General features: G+C 51.8%; 1 protein-coding gene across 4 annotated transcripts in view; it reads left to right on the top strand.

The window, feature by feature from the left end:
• LOC144934540 (arf-GAP with GTPase, ANK repeat and PH domain-containing protein 1-like) overlaps window positions 1-20,601 on the top strand; it is a 121,679-nt gene extending 101,078 nt beyond the window's left edge. For all 4 annotated transcript variants that reach the window (XM_078860441.1, XM_078860442.1, XM_078860440.1 and 1 more), the window contains exons 17-18: window positions 8,721-8,976; window positions 9,151-20,601. In XM_078860441.1, coding sequence (XP_078716567.1) covers window positions 8,721-8,976; window positions 9,151-9,447 — 553 coding nt within the window. In that variant the 3' untranslated portion in view covers window positions 9,448-20,601. The remainder of the gene's footprint in view (window positions 1-8,720; window positions 8,977-9,150) is intronic.
• The last annotated feature ends 105 nt before the right edge of the window (window positions 20,602-20,706 follow it).

The raw sequence follows: 20,706 nt of genomic DNA, 5'->3' as shown, positions 1-20,706 counted from the left end.
CATCTTTTTCTAAGACAAAAGTCCCATGCTTACATAGGGTTGGCTGCTCGGATTGTCTTTGCCCACGTGCTTCTCTTCTGTCCTGTCGTGAGAGGAGGAGGAGGAAGACCCCTGTCTGCTTTCATATTGCAGATATTCTGGAAGGCATTCAAGAACCTCTTGTAATCCTACAGATACATACCGACGGCTGATGTTCCCAGGCCGTCTGATACAAGTGTGAATATTCGTTAACGAGAAGACTTTTTTTGGGTCGAGCTTGACACTCGAGTGTACTGGAGTGATATTACTCCACTGACATCGCATCGCCATGTATGGCAGTGTTGTTGAGGTCATGTCACTCGGGTGATATGAAGCTGCGTTTGTCGGTGAGATTTGAAGAAAAAAATCTCCCCAACGTAAGTTTCAAGATTGTGTTTGACGAGCCAAGAAACACAGCCTGCTTATCGCATGTATATTCACATACGCATGTTGCCAACATTCATAAGATTACCTGCAAATTACTCGTGTGTGATTGCACTTTGCAACAGAGACCCATACTGTGTAACTACTGCAGACTGTGTGAAACGTGTAGCGCCTTTCTCCACGGTGGCCTTGCACCACGATAAGAATGACAGCGTGAATTCCAAATGCACTTTATTATATTTATTATTCTAGACAATAACTATTCTTTCCATTGTAGCTTCCGTTCATCTGTGTGCTATATGACATCGTATTCAGAGCAGAGGTCGCAACCGGGTACCCGATACCCGTACCCTACCTGATACCCGGCTACCCGTACCCGGCCGGGTACGGGTACGGTTAGACCGTGAGTCACTAGTGAGTAACTGTTTGTCACTCATTTCCCAACGTCTTGTCTCTTCTCACAATTCAAGTTCCTAGAATCAAGCCACCCACGCCTGCAACATGGCTTCATCCCAGAGGTCGCAATCAGGTACCTGATACCCGTACCCGGCCGGGTACGGGTAGGGTACGGGTACGGCCGGGTACGGGTACCCGTTTGCGACCCTGGTGCGGCCGGGTACGGGTACGGGTAAGGAATCAAAACCCGTTTGCGACCTCTGATTCAGAGTAACTTTTCACCGTTGAGGAGGGAGGAGTGGGCCGGTGGGAAGGGAGCCGGGGAATGCATCTCCACGACAGTCGTTGCCTAGGCGAGAGATGAACACAACCCACAGCAGGAGGAGGAGGAGGAAGTGCAGGAGGAGGAGGGAGAGTTCATCGCAGAGAGACGGGAAACCACTTTCTCTGCTCGCCTTCCGCTCTTTGGAAACTTTTAAGTCGGGAACGGTGGCTGCCCGGCAGCGTCCCGCGCTCCCAGCAGGGGGGTGTTGCTCGTCCGTTGCATCTCGCCCTCCGCCAGCCATCTGCGGCTGCCGGATTCATTTCCTGCCCGCCATTGTCTCGTCGACGTCTCGTGACTGTGCCCGTGTTGTAATTACGGCCCAGAGTGCTCGTCTCGTGTCCTTCCCACTTCCTGCTATGATCCCCACTCCCCCCCCCACACACACACACCCCAGGGGCCGCTTGACTTATCCGTGGCTCAGTACGAACCTCTCCTCCCTGCTGCTTCCCTCTCTGAATCTGACACCACCAATCCCCCCCTCTCCCCCCACCGCTACCGCTTTACTATCTGGAGAGAACTTTCAGCCATGCTAACGAATGCGCTGGCTGAGGGTGGGGTCAGGGAGGACCTATCTGGCGAGGAAGAAGTGTAGCAAGTGGCTTTACTGGCTTAGATATTAGGGGCCATCCATTTAGTACGTATCATGGAGGGGGGAGGGAGGGGTTAACCCAAATGCATACGCTTGCGTATGGGGGGTCTACTGACAATGTACGTACGCATAGGAAATGGGGGGAGGGGGGGTGGTGTAGCCTCGAAAATAATTTGGCTTTCAATTGAGTTGGATAGTCCGGCGGTGGACTATCTGTTTGTTTAAACACGTTGATATTATTAATCGTTGATCGTTTCTGTGTGGATTAAATATCGGCCGTTCTATAGGATTCGGGGGGGGGGGGGGGTGCATCAAGCGTACGCACGCAGGTGGGGGGGGGTGTATAAAGTACGCGTGCGTACAGGGAGGGGGGGAGGGGTCAAGTTTTGACAGATTTTTGCGTACCTACTAAATGGATGGCCCCTTGGATTTACAATTAGGAAAACATGCTCTACTCGTATTATATACGTCAAAATATTCCTCCAATAATCCCCATCAACAATAATCAATGCACTGCTGGATTGAAGGCATCGTTAAGCTGTCAGCATCTCTCATGTGATGCAACGATCCATCTATCACCTGCACACAAGCTGATTTAATCGTTCCCTCCTTTCGATGCCATTCCACCGTTAGTCTCGGTGGAATGGCATCTGCACTCCGCGCCCATTTACCGAGCTCACTTCTAGGCCACAACGAACACGAGTGGCGAGTGATATCTGAACTCGTCGGAAGCGACCAACCTGAGCAAACGGTGAAGTATGTCCAACAATCAACGATTTTTGGGTTTAGATCGCGTTATTTATAAATGTGTCGTAACCCTCCACCACCCGACACGGCCAATCAGTAAAAAAAGTGTCATGTTGACAAAAGACAAATAGTTCACTGCTTTAGCCCACCGGTGTGTTGAAGCGTGAAACCACAACATTTACAATTTGAGTACGACGTTTCGCCATTCTGGCGAATTGCCCGATGATGCTGGATGCAATTACCAGCGAAACGTCGTACTCAAATTGTAAATGTTGTGGTTTCACGCTTCAACACACCGGTGGGCTAAAGCAGTGAACTATTTGTCTTTTGTCAACGTGACACTTTTTTTACTGATTGGCCGTGTCGGGTGGTGGAGGGTTACGACACATTTATAAATAACGCGATCTAAACCCAAAAATCGTTGATTATGAACAATATTGGTCGCGAAAGCCTACGTGTTAAACTATGTCCAACAAGCCCGCATGACCGACACGATGCGTCGAGGTCTTCGGCGGATTGACAGAGAGCTCTTAATTTTATATATATATTTTTTTGCAAACGATGCGCCATTGATGCGCCATTTAGGCTAATGAAAAGAACAAACCTTTCGAATGTAACATAAATATAAACAACATACACAAAACCATGAATACAACTAAAAATATTTTTTCATAAAATTATCGTCGTTGCCAGCAAATCGTTGAATTTCTGTGGGAGTGAAATTGTTGCACAACACTGCTTATTATAATTACATTTTAAATAGAAGAAAAACAGCCCTAATGGTAAAGCCGAGGAAGTGAAATTCTCGTTTCGCATCGCGGCCCTGAGTTGTGACGATTCATCGCCGTCTCCGGCTGTGTTTGGTGGGGGGGGGTTGCGGTGGTGGAAGGAGTAAATCATCATTACAATCCTCCACCACCGGGGCAGCTGAATGAGAGAGAGAGAGAAAAAAAAGACTCGTAGCGCGGCCAGATTTGGCGAGCGGGCGTGCGTGCTAACCGGCCCTCCCCCACACATCCGCGCTCACCACCCCTCACGCTCCCACCCCCATCTCAAATCGACAGCCGCATAAAGGATCCAGCGCTTGCCCTTTTCATCCCGGGCGAGAGGCAACACAGCGCGCCTCTCATCTCCAATAAATTGCCCTCTCGCCGGCGAGTGACGCGAGCGGCCTTCGCCCCCCACCCCCAGGGGCCCTCGGGGACTCATGAATGGGGTCGCCTTTATCCTCTATCTCCCAGCGTCGCAAAACACCCTGTGATATTACTATAATTGAAGGGCAATTACCACGGGGGCAAGCGGAGTGGCATTGGGCTGTGCCGTCGCGAAAGGCTTGCGCTCTGCCGGGCTGTGTGCGTGCCTCGCCGGCGGGGGGGGGGGGGGCAGCAGGGTGGTGGGTGGGTGGGGGAGAAGCTGCTCTGATTTTGAGCTCAGGGCCACTGACAGCAGCGCAGCGCTGCGAACCCGGCGACCCAAGTTCGATTCCCGCTCGCGGCCAAGCTCAAGTGACGATTATCGTCAACTCAGCCTCAAACGAATACCTGCTGCGGTGTGCATACATCACCACGAGGGAGACAAAGGCGGCTGGGCATTGGTGCTGGCCACCCACCCCCTCGTGTGCCATACCGGCCTTCATAGGTGCCACTCGCTAACAGCACTTGCCCCAACAGTCTCTTAAGGCTACACGGGGGATACTTGATACGTGCAAGAGCAGTGGTGGAGCGATTAGTGCGCTGCGCTAAAAACCCGGCGGCCCCAGTTCGATTCCCGCTGACGGCCAATTGCAAGTGACGATTATCTAAATCGGTCCTGGGTACTCGTTTGAGGCTGAGTCGACCTAGGTGGGAGACCCAGGACCGGTTCGGATAATCGTCACTGGTGTTGGCCGTGAGCGGGAATCTAAACAGGTACACACACACAATTACACTTGTAAAAACACGCACAAAGACAAAGATCCCCGTGTAGTCTTCACACGCTATTGGGGCAAGTGCTCTGAGCAAGAGCACCTGTGAAGACTGGCAGGATGCAACCTACAAGGGGGTGGGTGTGCCTGAGCACCACGCCCGGCCGCCTATGCCTTCCCAGTGCTGATGTTTACACACCGCACCATATCCTCATTTAAGGCTGAGTCGACCTAGGCCCAAGACCGGGGTCACACATTCGTCACCGATGTTGTAAGCGGGAGAGGAACTCAGGTCGCCGGGTTCGTATCGCAAGTGGGCAAACTACAGCGCCACACACACACATACACAAAAAGACAATCACAAAAACATATGCACATTTACACAAACAAAAACACTGGCAAAAACAAAAAACAGCAGCCTACTAAAACACACTTTCACCGCGAGCTTTTGAGGTCTGCAAGACGCGATGACGTCGGTTTGTGCCCCTCCACCCATTAACTACCCCCCCCCCCATACGCCGCCCCTTCTCACTGCTGCCATCCGCCGTGATGCCGGGGCGACCAGCCCCCCCCCCCACAGACCGCACGGAGAGAAGGACGAGCGGGCGGGCGGGAGTGGCAGGAGGGGTGGTGGTGGGGGTTAGTGGGGGCGGTGGTGGGGGGGGGGTGGTGGGGTGGGGGGGGTGGTCGCTCGCTGGGACCGTGGCCCCACCCCCTATCCCAACCTTGCCCCCCCTGCAGAGAGGAAATTTGGGGCTGTGGTTTTTTTTTGAGCGCTGCTGTGCAGACAATGGGGGGGAGGGGGGGTGGGCAGCGCCTCATCCTCGGGGCGAGCACAGGAAATTTGGCGGCTCGCTCTTTAAGCCGCCTTCTTCTCGGTTGTCTGCGTGGCCGCAGAGGTTTGTTGTTGGGAGGGCGGCGGTGCGTGGTGCCTGTAGCGGGGGGGGGGGGGGTGTGCCCACCTCTTCAAAGGAGGATGAGAAACCAGAAAAACAAACAAGGCTCTCCTCCTCTTGTAGATGGCTGGGGAAGTTGGGCAACCCAAGGGTCCCCCTCCCCCCCATTCATTCCCCAGCAGCAGCAGCACCGCGCCCCACCACACGGCCACAACCGCCACCGCAGCAGCGATGCGACGACTTCCCGTGATTTGATTAAATAATAGTTTTTGTTATTTCGGTTTTTTTATAATAGTTCATTGCGTAGAATGGGGGGGGGTGTTTGAGGTTGGTTCTCTCGCGTTTGTAACAATGTTGTTCCGTCTCATAAGCCTAAATTCAAAATAGCATTTAGTCTGCGTGCAATATCTTCGGCACGTTTTGCTCCTTGACCTGCCACTCCGTCATGAGTCTCAACTACTGGGCCATCAGCCGTTGTAGCGAACCCATGATGCCCCTGCCCATACCAAACTCCACTTTTCTTAACTGCCAATATGATGTCTCTACTTTGCAACGGGACTCTGATCCGTGCGTCCCTCTTTCTGTCACTCGGTGTGATTCCAAGCTTGCCTCCTCTCTCCACGCTTCTTTGCATCACCTTTCAGGTTGTGTTACATGTGCTTGGTCAGGGTCTACGTGTTTGATCCTTGTCATAGCAGTGGTGAGATGTTAGTTACCTCGCCTGGTATGCAGGAGTGCGTGGGTTCGATCCCGACCCTGACGCTTGTATATTTGGAGTTTGCATGTTTTCTCTCCACATTTAGAATCAACATGCGTGTAGACTGGAGTATTTGGCTGCTATGCATTCCACATGATTAGCCACTTAATTGAGCTGTCATTTGTGGCCAGGTCGATTCTAAAAAGAGCTATATAGCTCAGTGGGACTTAAGTGGCAAATAAAAAAATTGCATAAAAAAATATATAGTGTAATTGCCACGCACTGCTGGGTACGGTGATTTTCATGATAAAATTCGATTTCCCAAAAGCACTCCACTTATTACACTTAAATATGCCTCAATAACATAACTTAACGTTGGTGTCGAACAGCCCAGGACACGCAACCTTTATGTTAAAATCCTCTTGCTTCTTGGGTGACTTGTGTGATTGTTAATGAACATCACAGGGCATGATTGGAGAAGTCCCCTTATACTCATCGCACGTGCGTTGTAACCGCACGAGTTCAAGTCACGCTTGATCTTAACTTATATTTATCGAGCGCCTTTGAACAAGGCGCTTAACATTAAAAAAGGTATAAACAAAGACGTTATTTCGATGGCAGGGGCGTGCAGGGGATGAGGATTGGGTGGCCACGATCTCGGGTAAGTAGGGGTTAGGAAAGGGGAGTGAAGGGAGGCTTTAATAAAGCATAACCTCTCGGTTTTTTCATTACTGCTTTTATTTTTAATATCTACTCATAAATTCGGTTGTTCGTTTCTCCTCCGAAGAGATGCTCGTACTGTCACGGTGCATCCCAAACAACAGGGATAGTTTCTACGCATCTATTTAAAGTCCCCTAACTAGAGCAACAGTGTCGTAAATACCGAGTGTGCAGGCAGTGCAACTGCACTGGAGCCCATCGGCCGTCGGGGCCCGGGTGCTTGCGGAGAGAGAGAGAGAGGAGATTGGACAGGGGAGGCCCATTGCCCTTCCCAACCACGCCGGCAATAAAGTGCTTTACAACAGAGCGTGAAACAACGTGGCCATTCGGAAGGCGTCCTGTTGCATTGTCGTCGGTGAGCCCACGATGCCGATATTCAGCATTGCCGTGTGAACGGTGAATCCTAAACTCTAAAGACCCGACCAGGCTGTGTCACGGGAACACGTATTTCTCAGCCTAGTGGGGGGTGAGGGGGGGAGAACACCCGCTACACTGGCTGACCGAGACAGCCTTGGGTTTCTTCTTTATTGAAAGCATCGGGTTACGTACATTAAATCACTCGGGGAGCAATCAATTACGGAGTCGCATCACTGGGACACCGCGAAATGGATGGCGGTCATCGGGCGTCAGCAGCAATCTCCAGCTTCACCCAATTAACCTCGATGAATCCCGTGGGGGGCTCATGTCAGCACTTGTCACTCACCCCGCCAGCCGCCCCCCACACCACCCAACCACCCAACCACCTCATGCAAATGCCAGACACTGAGAGCTGGAGGTGTAACGATTCACCACCTCGGAGAGTCAATGAATGGTCTTGATCCAGGGTCACGGTTCGAATCGAGAATCGATTGTTATTTTCTAACACCGGTGATTGTAGTGGCCACGAGCAGCTGCCCGGGGTTATGTGAACACATTACATACGTAATCATCGTCAGTAATGATCTATCCACTGCTGGATGAATGCCTCCTGAAGCCACCCGCCATCTCTTGTGGTCTCAAAATGCAGCATTCCCTTCTTGCTCCGGCATCACGAGCTGATTGCATTGCTCTACGCTCTGCGTATTGGCAATCACATTCCCTCCTTTGGCTACCAGTCCATCGTTGGAGACATCGCACAATCCGTGCGATGTCTCTAACTGAACTCGGCAAGAGCAGTTGCATATACACTCATCACACGTCGGTGTGTGGAGCATCCTGGGTTACAGCATATGGCGTCACAATTCTGTGTCTCCATTTATATAAAAGGAGCAGCCTTGAGAATACTGGCTCACGCCACTGCTGGAGGAAGGGGCTGCACTCGCACAAACTGTAGAGCCGCGGACCGGTACCGGTGCGTGGCCTGTTAGGAACCGGGCCGCACAGCAGCAGGAGGTGAGCGGTGAGTCCGCGCGTGGCCCGCCCCATTATTTTATTTACCACTTCCATCCGCGCCTCTGTCCTGCATTGCGCACTTGTCTCAGTCACAGTGTTGGTAAACCCACAAGCTGCTAACCCCTCGCCAAAATTAATAAAAAAACAAACGTCGCTGGAGAGCTTCTTTGAAAAGGGGGAAAGACCCAATGATGAACCCCCCTCCGGTTCGTGAAAAAATTGTCTTCCACGAAACGGTCCCTGGTGCCAAAAAGGTTGGGGACCGCTGCTGTAGAGGATATTCTGGCCAACTCTGTCATGCTTGCCATACGCATTGGAAGAGGTGGGTGCCAACCACACTTTACACGTATAAAACGTTTTGTTTTTTAAACCACAGGCTTTCGAGACCAATATCCTCATCATCAACAACAACAACTCCTTAATTACAAATTATTTGTGCGCAAAAGTTGCTCGGCAGCGTAAGATTGTCGCCGAGATCGTTACCCTTCGTCGAAATCGTGACTTTTCATCAGGATCGTGACCCTTCAGTGAGTCGCGAGGGGGACAGTTAAGTCGAGTGGGGGGGGGCTGCCTGGCCAGCCTCACGTTGAAACCGTTTCGCGCGTTAACGGCCCTCCGCCTCTCTGAGAACCCCGAGAAACCGCGTGTGTGCGTGTGCGCGCGCGTTCCGCCAGGGAGGAGAAGGAGCGGTGGATCCGAGCCAAGTACGAGAGCCGCGCGTTCCTGGGAGCGGCGCCGCCCTGCGAGGTGCCGCTGGGCCAGCAGCTGCTGCGCGCCGTCGTGGAGGACGAGCTGCGCACCGCCGTGCTCCTGCTGGCGCACGGCTCGCGCGACGACGTCAACGAGACGTACGGCGACGGCGACGGACGCTCCGCGCTGCACCTCGCCTGCGCCATGGCCAACGTCGTGCTGGCCCAGCTGCTCATCTGGGTGAGTCGGCTGCCCGCCGCCCCCCACCACCGCTGCCCCCACGAGCTGCCCCCCTTGCTGTGTTGTTGAGAGTTTTTTCACTCGCACGACAAACGTCACTGTTTATCTCCTCCACCTGCACACCCCACGCCACCCTGCCCCGACCCCGCTCCCCTTTTCACCGTCGCTCCGCAGTACGGCGTCGACGTGGGCGCCAGGGACGCGCGGGGACACACGGCGCTCGTGCACGCGCGTCGCGCCAACAGCGCCGAGTGCGCGGAGCTCCTCATTCAGCACGGCTGCCCCGACGAGGCCGCGGCGGCAGCGACGACGGTTGCCGCCACGACGACAACAACAACGGCGGCGGCGACGACGACGACAGCCGCAGCGACAGCAGCGGCCGCGGCCACGCGCGGCTGCAACTCCAACGTCGGCAACAGCAACGCGTCGTGCGGCCGCGGGGACGCCAAGGCGTCGACCAGCATCGTGTGATCGCCCGTGGGAAATCACGATCGCTCACGCCTCTCGCTCCCTCCCCCGCCCGCATCCCAATCCGCTGTGCGGTCGGCACGTGGCTTTTCGTCTTGAAACGTTTCGCCGATGGGTCGTGTCGACGGCTCGGTTGGGATCGGCGTGGTCGACGTCGCCGCCTCCTCCCAAGCCGGGCCACGTGGCCAGGGGAAAGAGCGCCGTGCCTCTGGGACCTTCCAGTGTTGCTGCCTGCCTCCTTCGCTACATCGCGAGCATTCCGTTTCGGCTCCGAAATTAACGTCATGTATTTAAGCCTGCGTGTGTATATACACGTGTGTCCTGCATGGCGAGCACCTATGAAGGCCGGCACGGCACACGAGGGGTTGAGTGGCCGGCCAGCACAACGCCCGGCCACCTTTGTCTCCCTCTTGGTGACGTGTGCACAGCGGAGCAGGTACTAATTTGAGGCTGAGTCGACCTAGGGGAGGCCCAGGATCGGTTCAGATAATTGTCACTGGTGTTGGCCGTGAGCATAAATCGAACTCGGGTCACCGGGTTCGTAGTGCAGCGCGCTAACCGTTTCGCGACCGCTCCCCTTCATAGTGCTCGCTAAGAGCACTTGCCCCAACAGTCTGTTAAGGCTATCTTTGTTTTTGTCTTTGTATCCTGTATGGCGCATAGCACCTCAGGTACAGACCGCGGACTCACCGTAGTCATCGTCTCTTCGTTCGAACATTTGAGATGGAGCAGCTCGAAGGGCCTCGATCAAAGCGAACACTCCAGGGCTGTGCAAATTCCGCAGCTGCGTCCGGACAAGGCATGCACTGCAGAAGTTGTGTTTCAACAAAGAACGGAGCTTATTTACTGGCTGCCGAGTACAAATTCCAGTGGCAGCATTTACTCCCATCTAGCGTTTGCCAAACCCTAGTTTTTGTAACTCACCATGGTATCCCATGTTTACGAATCTTCTTTAAGAGTACAGATGATGTAGTTAACACACAACACGCACACCCCTTGATTGCTACACATGCCCCACGTGATATCGTGAGCTGTCAACGTCACTGGGATGCACGTGTGCACGCGCGCACGTGCGCACGCGCGCACGTGCGCACACGCGCACGTCCACACGCGCACGTGTGCACACACGCACGTGTGCACACACGCACGTGTGCACACAAGCACGCATACAACAGCGATAGCGTCAGTTTAATCAGCGCTCTCTGTTAGACCTGCGAGCTGCGTTAATTCATCATCGGGCATGTGCAGTGCATGTGTGTACGCGCACGCCCCACGCAACAGATAGCGCCGATTCAACTAAAGTGTGCATATGTATGCGAGTGTACCAGGTGACTTAGCGGGAAGTGTTTAGCGATCATCCGGTGTGGCCAGCGTGCTGGCTTAATTTCTATTTGAACCAACTGATCAACATGGCAAGGCATACAATTGTGGGCCACAGTAACCTGGCTCTAATCCATCACTTGTTTTGCCTTGGTCACAGGGGATCATTAAATGTTTTTTATTATCTTTAAAAAAAAATTATTCATTAAATGTTAACTAAACAGCGCTCACAGTGGGATATCTTCACAGCGGGAGATGAACCGTCTTTTTTTATGAAATCAAATAATGTTCAGAGAGGATGTCGCCACAACCTTCCCTCTCTCACTCTTGAATTCTCGCCCACCTCCACATTCTAATTAAATCGCAAAAGATTGGTGAAGAAGATAACTTCGTTAAACCTGCAGTGTGATTGATCAAGAGTAGGGGCATTTAATAAGGCATTGTGATCATAGATTTCTGTCAAAATATCGAGAAGTCGTGCACATCGGAGACTCCGTCACTACCTCGCTTTCATAACATTCATGACCCACCGCATTACAGCGTTCCGAGTTTACGAATTCACCTCCGCTAAAGCGCCGATTAATTACAGGCCGTGTGAGCCTGATGATTGCTTCACACATCCGTGGTGGCCGTGAGGAGCTTTGATTAAATATAAATCGGGGGCTTTTCTGTTGCACCTCGACACGGGAAGGTCGGGTAAGACACGGACAACATTAATTTGCTCCCTCACCTCACGTGGGAGACGTGCAAAAGCTTCCCCGCGTAGACGTTAACAGCTTCACAAACGCACTCGCACCGCAAGGCCCTGCCGCCTCTCGTTTAAATTGAATCGGTGCTCTCAATTTCATTTGGGAGACGTACACAGCGAAATAAATATCCTCCGCGCGCCGTTTTCCGGCTGTTCTGGCAGGTGCTGTGATCGAGCACCAAGCTATTGCGGTCGGAACGGACGCGTAAGAGGGGGGTGGTGGTGGTGGTGGTGGCCATCGCCACACCCAGCCACGAGTGCTGATATTTACACGTTTAAGGCCGAGTCGATCTAGGAAGAGCCCAGCACCGGTTGAGATAACCACTCGCCTCTTAGGCATGGCCAGGAATCGAACTCCGGTAGGTGGTTTTGTAGCGCACATGAGATAACCACGAAGGTTCCGCTACCCCATTAGAGGTTTGGCCATTGACATAGCACAGTACATATACGTACACACACACCACACTCGGTTCCTTCGTTAATTCGAATCGGGGGCAGTCGCTCCAGCACGTGGAATGAGTTGAGCAATCATAGGACGCGTGCGGCGTGTAACGACTTAGTTTGTATTTGAAAGGGGGTTACAATCATTAAACAACTGGTAAATGCTGGGTGTGGGTGGTGGTGAGTCGAGGACTTAAGTTGGGGAATCTGCGCCACTGATGGAATTTAATTAATATCTATACGTATTACAACAATGTATGTGCCTCCGAAAGGCCCGCTTCAAGACACAATCGCAGTTCCACATCAAACTTTGATTTCGTAAAAAAAACAGTTTGGTTCTAGAGGAGCGAAAAAACGGTGATGTTGGTGCCCATGAATCCTTGAAAAATAATAATTTATAATTTAATACATTTGGTGTTGACGTCATAGTTCTCATAGCGCGAGGCTGGTACCCCTAAAGGAAGGCTCTGCTGTGTTTCTGTAGGAGTGAGGCTCCATATCCATTGATGGCACCTGTGAACAGGTAAGCGAACACACGTGGTTCGGTGTGGTGCTGGCAAACACCACCACACATGTTGATTCGCTTGGTGCATACTCGCCGGAACCAACAGCACCACCTGAATGACCTTATTGTTTAATTGTCATGAAACGCAACGCTTTTGCTGCCAATGTGTTATTGAGTCGTTTAATTTTTTTACGCGTATGCACCACTGCCAACGGAGTATCACAGTTGTTTTGTGTTGTTCCGTAAACGCTGTGTGTTTTATAAGTACCCGACTGCTGTTTTCACGAATAACACATTCATAAGAATACGCCAATTGAGATAGCTTAAGGTGACCTTTTAATACTAGTCTAGGTCAGTGTGGCGTACGTACGAGATACAAACGCGTGGAATGATGGGTGGTCATGAACGCAGTTTGAAATAGTCGCGTGGCACCTGAGATGTATGGCAGTTGGATCATACCGCAGTATTTTCATCTCTCGGAGGGTGATCACGTGATGAAACAAATACGAATTTATTCAAAGGTGGCCACGTGTGCCAACGTTTAAACCCCGCAGTGGATACCAGTGGAAGGCTATGCGCCTTTGAGTGGTGAAAATTATACCAGATGTGCATCTTTATGAAACTCCTGGAAAAAAACCCATCTCCTTGGCGATTCTGTCCATTGTTGGCGATGGAGACATCGACACGGTTTCGCCAAAATCGGACAGAAAAGCTCCATGGCCGAACCCACGTGTGGGTGTGTGTCTGTACCGGGTGCTCCAGATGTCTTGTGGCCCCCAATTAATTGAACCCATGATTTGTTTTCATTTGCATATTCATTTCTGGTTTAGAGAATTAAATGGGGGGATCACAACACATCTGGACCCACCCTGCTACAGTTTGGGCAGTCACGTGCGCCCACGTGTGTGTGTGTGTTCTTTTCTACAAGTCTGTACCAGAGTTTCCCAAACTCCAGTCAACACCTCTCACTGTGGCCTGCCTTGCCATGTTTTACCCCCTCTCGAAACGCGAAGTCGTTGCACGCTGCATGCGCCTGATGATTGGTAACGCGTCACGTTGGCAGAATCTCGATACACGAATCGGCGCTGCCCACGGTCACGTGAGTCACGCGCGTACACACACACAGTCTTATCACAGTGCTTTCTCACATTCAGTGTGACGTTTAGCAATCATCGGGTGCGTATAGCGTGTAACGAGTCGCGAGGAATACGCGTTTTTTTAGGAAATCCCGGTAGATACACACACGAGTCGAGACCGCACGACTTTGAGAACGAGGTTTTAGAATTACGCGTGAAAATAATTGCACTTGGTTATTTATGTTTTGATGTGGCTTGTGTGTTGTAGTAGCCCCTATAAGTAAATGCACTTTTATGTTACCCCCTTTTCGTGAATATATTTAGCACAGAAAGATGACGCCTTGAAGCTAAAGGCTAGTGTCATATTGTACGACCCTCGTTCTCAAAACGCGTAGGTCTCGCTGCGGTGAGTACTACGTAGGCTGTATACATACAGACACGTGGTTAGGGAGGCCCGTATCAAGCAGTGGATAATATCGCGGCTCATGACGTATATATGGACACATTTAATTTACATATGGACAAAAACAGCCGTGGCACGTTCCCGTGGCGAGTTGAACGATCCCGTCTTGTCGACGAGATGCAGCAGACCTCGGCACGCTTTAAAGCGACACAAATTCGTCCGCACGCGAATTGATCCCCAGCCAACTTCGTGTAGATGTCGCGCGCAACGCTTCCATTGCGTCTTCGTGCTCGTTTGACTGCGTGGAATCTGCAGGAGCCTCTCCAGCTTAGTGGGGGAGGAGGAGGGTGAGCGAGCCGCCCCGTGGCTCACAGACACGCATGCGGCTCGCCGTGCAGTTGAATGAAGTTTGTGGCCCGATAGAGATGCGGCGTCTACATTTACAAAAAACAACAACTTTTCAATCGCAATTTTATTTGAAAAGGGCGGTGGGGAAAAGCCCAAAAACACGTGAAAATACGGCTCGCAGTTTCTGAAAATGTACGTATGTATATATGCATGTTGAACTTCTTTCGCACCGTACATAACCAACCGTACTAATTGGATGTACGGGGGAAGGACAACAATCTAAACACAAAACGCCGTTCTAAAGAAATTAATTTTCGATCTAAAAGTGCATAGTTCCCGTGGCTTCCTAATATCGGAAGGAAGAACGTTTTAGACGGCCGCAGAAGCGCATCCGAAAGCGCCACGCGACGCGGCGACCGCCATCTTTGTTCGATGGGCAGCAGCCAAAAGCCGCCGCGTCTGCTGCGAGGATTGCCGAAGTTCGCGTGACGGTTTTATGCTACATGGCGAGATCAGCAAGGTACTGTGTGTTCACGTGTGGCGAGCACTTTGCGTGTAATGCTTGTGACCTTTAAAAACGGGGCTCTCAACCATTGAAAGTTTTCACTTTACAGTAATACCCCGATTTGCGTACACCCACCCCACCCCTTCTACGTTGTTTCGCAAATACGTCGTCACTGTATTAATACCTCGACCAGTTTTGCGTCGCATCAACTCACACTAACGTCGCTCACTTTCTCGTATCCGCACGGCTTCAGCCCCTTCACCTCATACCTACTTACTACCCTGTCAATTGTTTTTAATTCACGGCGTTTCATTATCCGTCGCACCTTTCAGGAACGCATCGCCGACGTCAACCGGGGTGCAGCCGTGCAGTCGTCGGAAAACTTGAGCGCGCATTTTGATTTATCGTGAGCGCGACTGCAGAAGAGGCCTCTCGCAAGGGAAGCTTGACGACTTTGGCAATTAAAGACGGGACGAGACGGAGCGATGAATCCGTTAATTAATTGGCACGCCACTCGCATTTAGCGCGACGCAGCGCGCAGTGCGTCGCGTGCGCATGAGAGTTTCAGTGTCCGCGTCTCTTTGCTTCACGGTCGCACCGATATCGCCACTGAGCCCCCACACCCCACCCCCTCCCTCCGAGCGGTCTGTATATATCTGTTTTATATTGTGGAGGGATATTCTTTTGACAAAGGCTGGTTTGCCCTGTATTTATAACGTGTGTGTACATAAACGAGTGGCCGCGCCGTCTCCGAGCTGAGTGTTGACAACAGCTAAAAACAAAACGCCGCTCCTCGTGACACTGCCACGGTGCGCATTCTGCACGTGGCACCGATCGCGTCTTCTCTACTCAATTACGAACGACAGCCGTGTTCTATATATACACACACACGCACGCGCATGCTTGGTGATCGCTAGCGCACGTGGTGTGCACGACAGATTAAAAGTTGAGATACAGAGGATCGATTGTCTGCGAGCGGGTTCCATATGTGTGGACGTAGGGAGCGCTGATTACAATGAAGAGGCACGCCTCTTGTGGTTGCGTGTGCGTTGGGTGAGAGCGGTCGCCAAGTGATTATCGCACTGCGCAAATGAACCCATGCAGCGTCCCGAGTTCGATGATAGTGGAGAATATTTGAACCGGGCACTGGGCCTCCCCTAGGTCGCCTCAGCCTTAAATGAGTACCCCGATACAGTGTGTAAACATCGGCACACGGGCGTGGTGTTGGCCACCCATTCCCCCGTCTCGTGCCGTGCCGGCCTTCATGGGTGCTCGCTCACAGCACTTGCCATACGGTGTACAGAGTTCCTATTCGAAGTAAAGAGACCCAGTGGGACGTCGTTTCGCCGTAATCGGGCGCGTGCAGCGCGTAACGACTTAAATCGTATTTGAACGGAGGCCGCTGGACATGGACACGTGTAACGTGGTGGGCCGCGATGAGTGAAGGTTGGGGAAAGCCCTGGTCTATACCTCGCCGAGGAAACGCATACATCCTACCTGTGGTTGTGGGTCCAAGGAGGTTGAAACTCCCCGTAGGAGCTGTTGTTTTGTATCTGCACATCGAGACGTCGTTGGCCCCGGGTCTCTGACGTGAGCTTGAAAGGCGCGTCGGCGATGAGCGCCTGGTGGCCATCACGGATGTCCGAAAACGATGGCGATAGTGCCGGTGCGTTACTGCTGCCGTGATGACATTACCTACGCGCATTGCGATGATGAATGGGGGTGACGCCACCCGAGTGCTATGATGGTGCTCCCGCGCCCGTAGCTTAGTATTACACGCATAAATCAAGGTAAGAATTTGTTTTAATGTACGCGGAGACGCATATGTGAAGAAGACATGTGTCCGCATACTTACGTTGTTAACATGCATAGAGTATTTTAGATTGTAACGCAAGTGGCGCAGCGACGTCGCGAGAACGCCGACTGTGCAGCGTTAACTCAAAGTCATTCACGGTTGCGTCTCCTGTCCGATGAGACGAAGCTGTACAGACAGCCGTGTTGATAACACACCGCCGCCTCGGTGTGTGTCTATAAGACGATTTAGAAAGAGCCGGGATGGTGTTCTTTGGTCCGTGTGTTCTTGTTGGAGAGAGAGAGAGAGCGCGCGGCATCGAGGCGTAACACGCGAGCGAGTGAACCGCCGAGCAAAGTCAAATCGCTTCACCACTACACGAGCCCACGCAGCTGCTCTGAGCCGTGTACAACTCATCGGTCCAATTCAAATCGCTTCGTTTCGCGGATCAGCGGTCGTGTTTGAGCAATAACGAGCCCGGGCTGTCCGCAGTTGTCTGTCTCCCTTGGAGTTGCGCGTGCAACGCTTCATCTTTCGCCGGATATTTTCCGCGTCGCTTCGTAGTAGACCGGGGGGGGGGGGGTGAGGGAGGGGCGCGTGGTTTGGTTGCGACAACCATGGCGAGATGGACACTGGATGTGATGTGCCGGGTGTGGGGGGAAATGTTTTCTGGTTCGCCGACTCGGACAGATCTGGGTGAAATGAAGCCCCGCGTGCGCATGCAGTATGGAAGGGGGTGTCATTATTTCCCACCGCCCCTTTCGCCGCACAGCGTTCCAGGGTCGCGGTTCAATTCAAAATTCGATTTTTTTATTTCTCCACATTGTAGTGAATGTAGGGAATGCGCCCGCGAGTATTCCCACCGTGCAGATGGAGCGATTCAGTGGGCGCGCGTGTCCAAGAGATGGATCGTGAGTGACATCGCAGGAACGCAAGAGATTGTAGACTTCTACAGGGGATAGATCCTGATGGTGCTGGTGTTGAATGTAAAGGACTCTAGTGGATGGAGAAAGTCCCGTGAACCCACTATGACTATTCTTGTTATATACAACACGTACTGATTGAAAAGCACTGATTATTTACACACGCGATTTGATTGCATGTACTGTACATTACATCGTGAGATGATCGTAATCGGTGAATCGATGATGCATCGTTACACCCCTCGGCGACTCGTGTGGTGATGTTGAATGGGGCTTGTGTCACCATGCGGTTCTGCGCGCAATAATTTGAGACTCCCAACAAATAACAGTGGCCTCAATAATAATAATAACGGGCCTTGCGAGATATTCTCACCTATCTCTCTTGTTGGTCCAGAAGCCGGCGGTTTGAAATTTCTCATTCCTATGACGGGGGGCACACACATATATATACGGTAAATAGTTTTTAGCTCGTGTCGTACCACCGTTGTTGACGTTTTCAACGCAAGCTGCTGCAGCTTCAACAGGGTGGTACCTATTTTATCGACCCCCAGAGGGATGCAAATTACGATTGTTCCGTGTAAAAATACGCATCCGGCTTGCTGCGGTGGTCGTGTCTGCTTGAGCAGCCGATGTGGGCTAGGAGAGCAGGGAGATGGCACGCATCTGGTGCGCCTTTAATTTGTGAATAATGTTTGTGCCGCGTAGAATTAGCAGCAGCATTGGCCATCGCATTTAGCTGGTCCAGAGCTTCCAGCTTGATAAAAGAAACTAAACAAATAATGGACATCGGAAGTTATTTAAGATATAAGAGATAAAAATGTATGCACTGACCCACATGTACCATCACGAGTTATATATACACTGTGTGTATGTATATATACACTGTGTGTATGTAAATACATACACTGTGTGTATGTATATATATACACACACACAGAACGTGGGTTGGCCATTGTTGATTCTGAGAACGGGGTGCATGCTCTATAGCCTCGGTGTCTACGGGCGTCAACGGGTCTCTGTTTTTCTTTTACGTTTAGACCACCACACGCGTTACACTGAGTTCCGTCACGGTCATTACACCTGCGATTCCTGTGACAAAATCACCCGGCATGCGTCAGAACTCGGAAGCAGCTAAACGGGCACTGAGCCTGGATCGTGCTTGGATGGGCGACCGGCCGTGTGCAGGAACAAGTCGTGTCGCGCACCTGGCTGCCGAGCTGCGCTCACGCTGGTGATCAGCAGAGGGCCAAGTGCAACAAAACCCATGGCTGGTATTGAATGGTACTTCATATGCTGCCACATCTGTGCTGCCTTCGCCAGGACGCAGAGGGTGAGGTGTGGTCACGTGACCCTTAACGGCCAAGCGCGGCGTCGGGGAGGAGGCCCTCATCCAGCTGTGGATTGACAAACGGGCCGTAACTTGTACACGTGTACACGTGTGCTGGGATCATGCCAGCTGGCAGGCAGTGGCGACGCTGGGCCTTGAGCAACCCAAAGCGGCTCAAGTGGGGCCCGGGTTCATGGGGAAATGGGGGTGAATAAAATATACTAACTAAAGTTAAAATTCTCATCGACATAACATGCTCACTTTTAAAAAACAATTAATCTCTCCTGACTCTCTTGTCTGCATCTCTCTTCTCACTACATTCTTGTTTTTATCCAAATTTCTACCTATCTCACACTACGTTTTTGTCTCTTGTCTGTGTCTCTCTCGAGGATTTTAATTTAATTGAAAGGTGGGCGGCAGCGAGGTGGGGGAGGGGGTTGCACCCATGAAAACATTTCTCCGGGCCCATAATGAATGGACTAGCACCACCACCACCACTCGCTGCAGGCTAAGGGACGTTTTAAAGTCAAGGTGCATCAACAAGACCACACCCGAGGCCGTCACGTGGCTCACATTTGTCGATATCCAAGTGCAGCTTTTCACACGTAAATTGATCCAGACGCCAGAATGAGAAGCGGTGCCAGGTGATGCGTAACACGCAGTGACACAACATTGCCTGGCTGAAACTCGAAGTCACGGAATGGAGAGGTCACTCCATCACCCACGGCGCAGGTGCACGACAATGCGCTGCTGTTCTTCGGTTCAGTTGTGTGGATACTCAGTTAAGTTTCAGACAGCTGTGCGCTGTGAAAGCTCGTGATCGCAAGCTGGGGCACTCACGCACACACACACTGGATTGTGTTTAACGAGTGAGGCGTTTCACCGACAGCAAGGAGATCGGAGTCATGATACGTCTCAAATTTCCCCACCATTGTTAATCATCATCGTCAAATTGGAGTGCATTCCGGGAAATGTTAGGGATACGCTTATGAAGAAAGCTGCAAAGTTGGGCTCAAGAAAAATCTGAGCAAAACCGTTGTGATAGGCGTACTCAATATTCAGCCTTAAGGCATCCGCCATGTCATACCGGTAACTGGAGCTTTTGACCATACTTCACGCTGGAAAATGCGGGTTGGTGAAGGAGGGGGCAGCCAGGATCAGTTTAGATATCACTCCCCACGAACAGATGTGGGTAGGAATCGAACTCAGGTTGCCAGATTCACAATGCAAAGCGCAAACCACTGCACCGTCGCTCTCCCAGGTCTAAGTTGGCACAAACACATCATGGGGAGGGGGTGGGGGATACTGGGCTGGACATTTTTTGGCAAAAGCATTACATTTAACTTTACCCTAGTGCTGTAACAAACAACAACAGACACGTGTATTTCCCCTCCATGTAAACATACATTAACACTTTATCCGCCCATGGGGCTTCTTAACCAAAGGTTGTTTTACAGCAGCGTTGGTTTCAGCAGCAAACTGGAGATGAGTCGCACATGTTTGAGGCTCGTCATTCAGCGATGGGCCTCTTCATCGAATGCCACCGGCTAGAGGAGTTAACACCACGAACGGATTCCGCTTGTGCCGTCTCGATAAACGACTCGCCCAGTCCCTCCATTGGTTCCGTGGCAACCAACGTATACTCTATCGCGATGGGGGGTGTGGGGGAGCATTGATGATGATGATGATGACTACGATGAAGAGATCGTGACTATTGATGTGCATTGAAACGTCTCGCTTGGCGAATAAAAGGCAGGCGTGTTCCAAAATGTGTCGTGCGTCTTCAGTGGTGGGAGTTTGTTCATCGTCGCGTTGACGTCTTCTCGTCGCTTCGCAGAGCCATCCTTGAGTGCGGACGGAGTGGCAAAATGAGT

The sequence above is a fragment of the Lampetra fluviatilis genome, chromosome 10, assembly GCF_964198595.1.
Source record: "Lampetra fluviatilis chromosome 10, kcLamFluv1.1, whole genome shotgun sequence".
NCBI classification, from domain to species: Eukaryota; Metazoa; Chordata; class Hyperoartia; order Petromyzontiformes; family Petromyzontidae; genus Lampetra; species Lampetra fluviatilis.
This window is presented reverse-complemented; position numbering and strand designations above follow the sequence as displayed.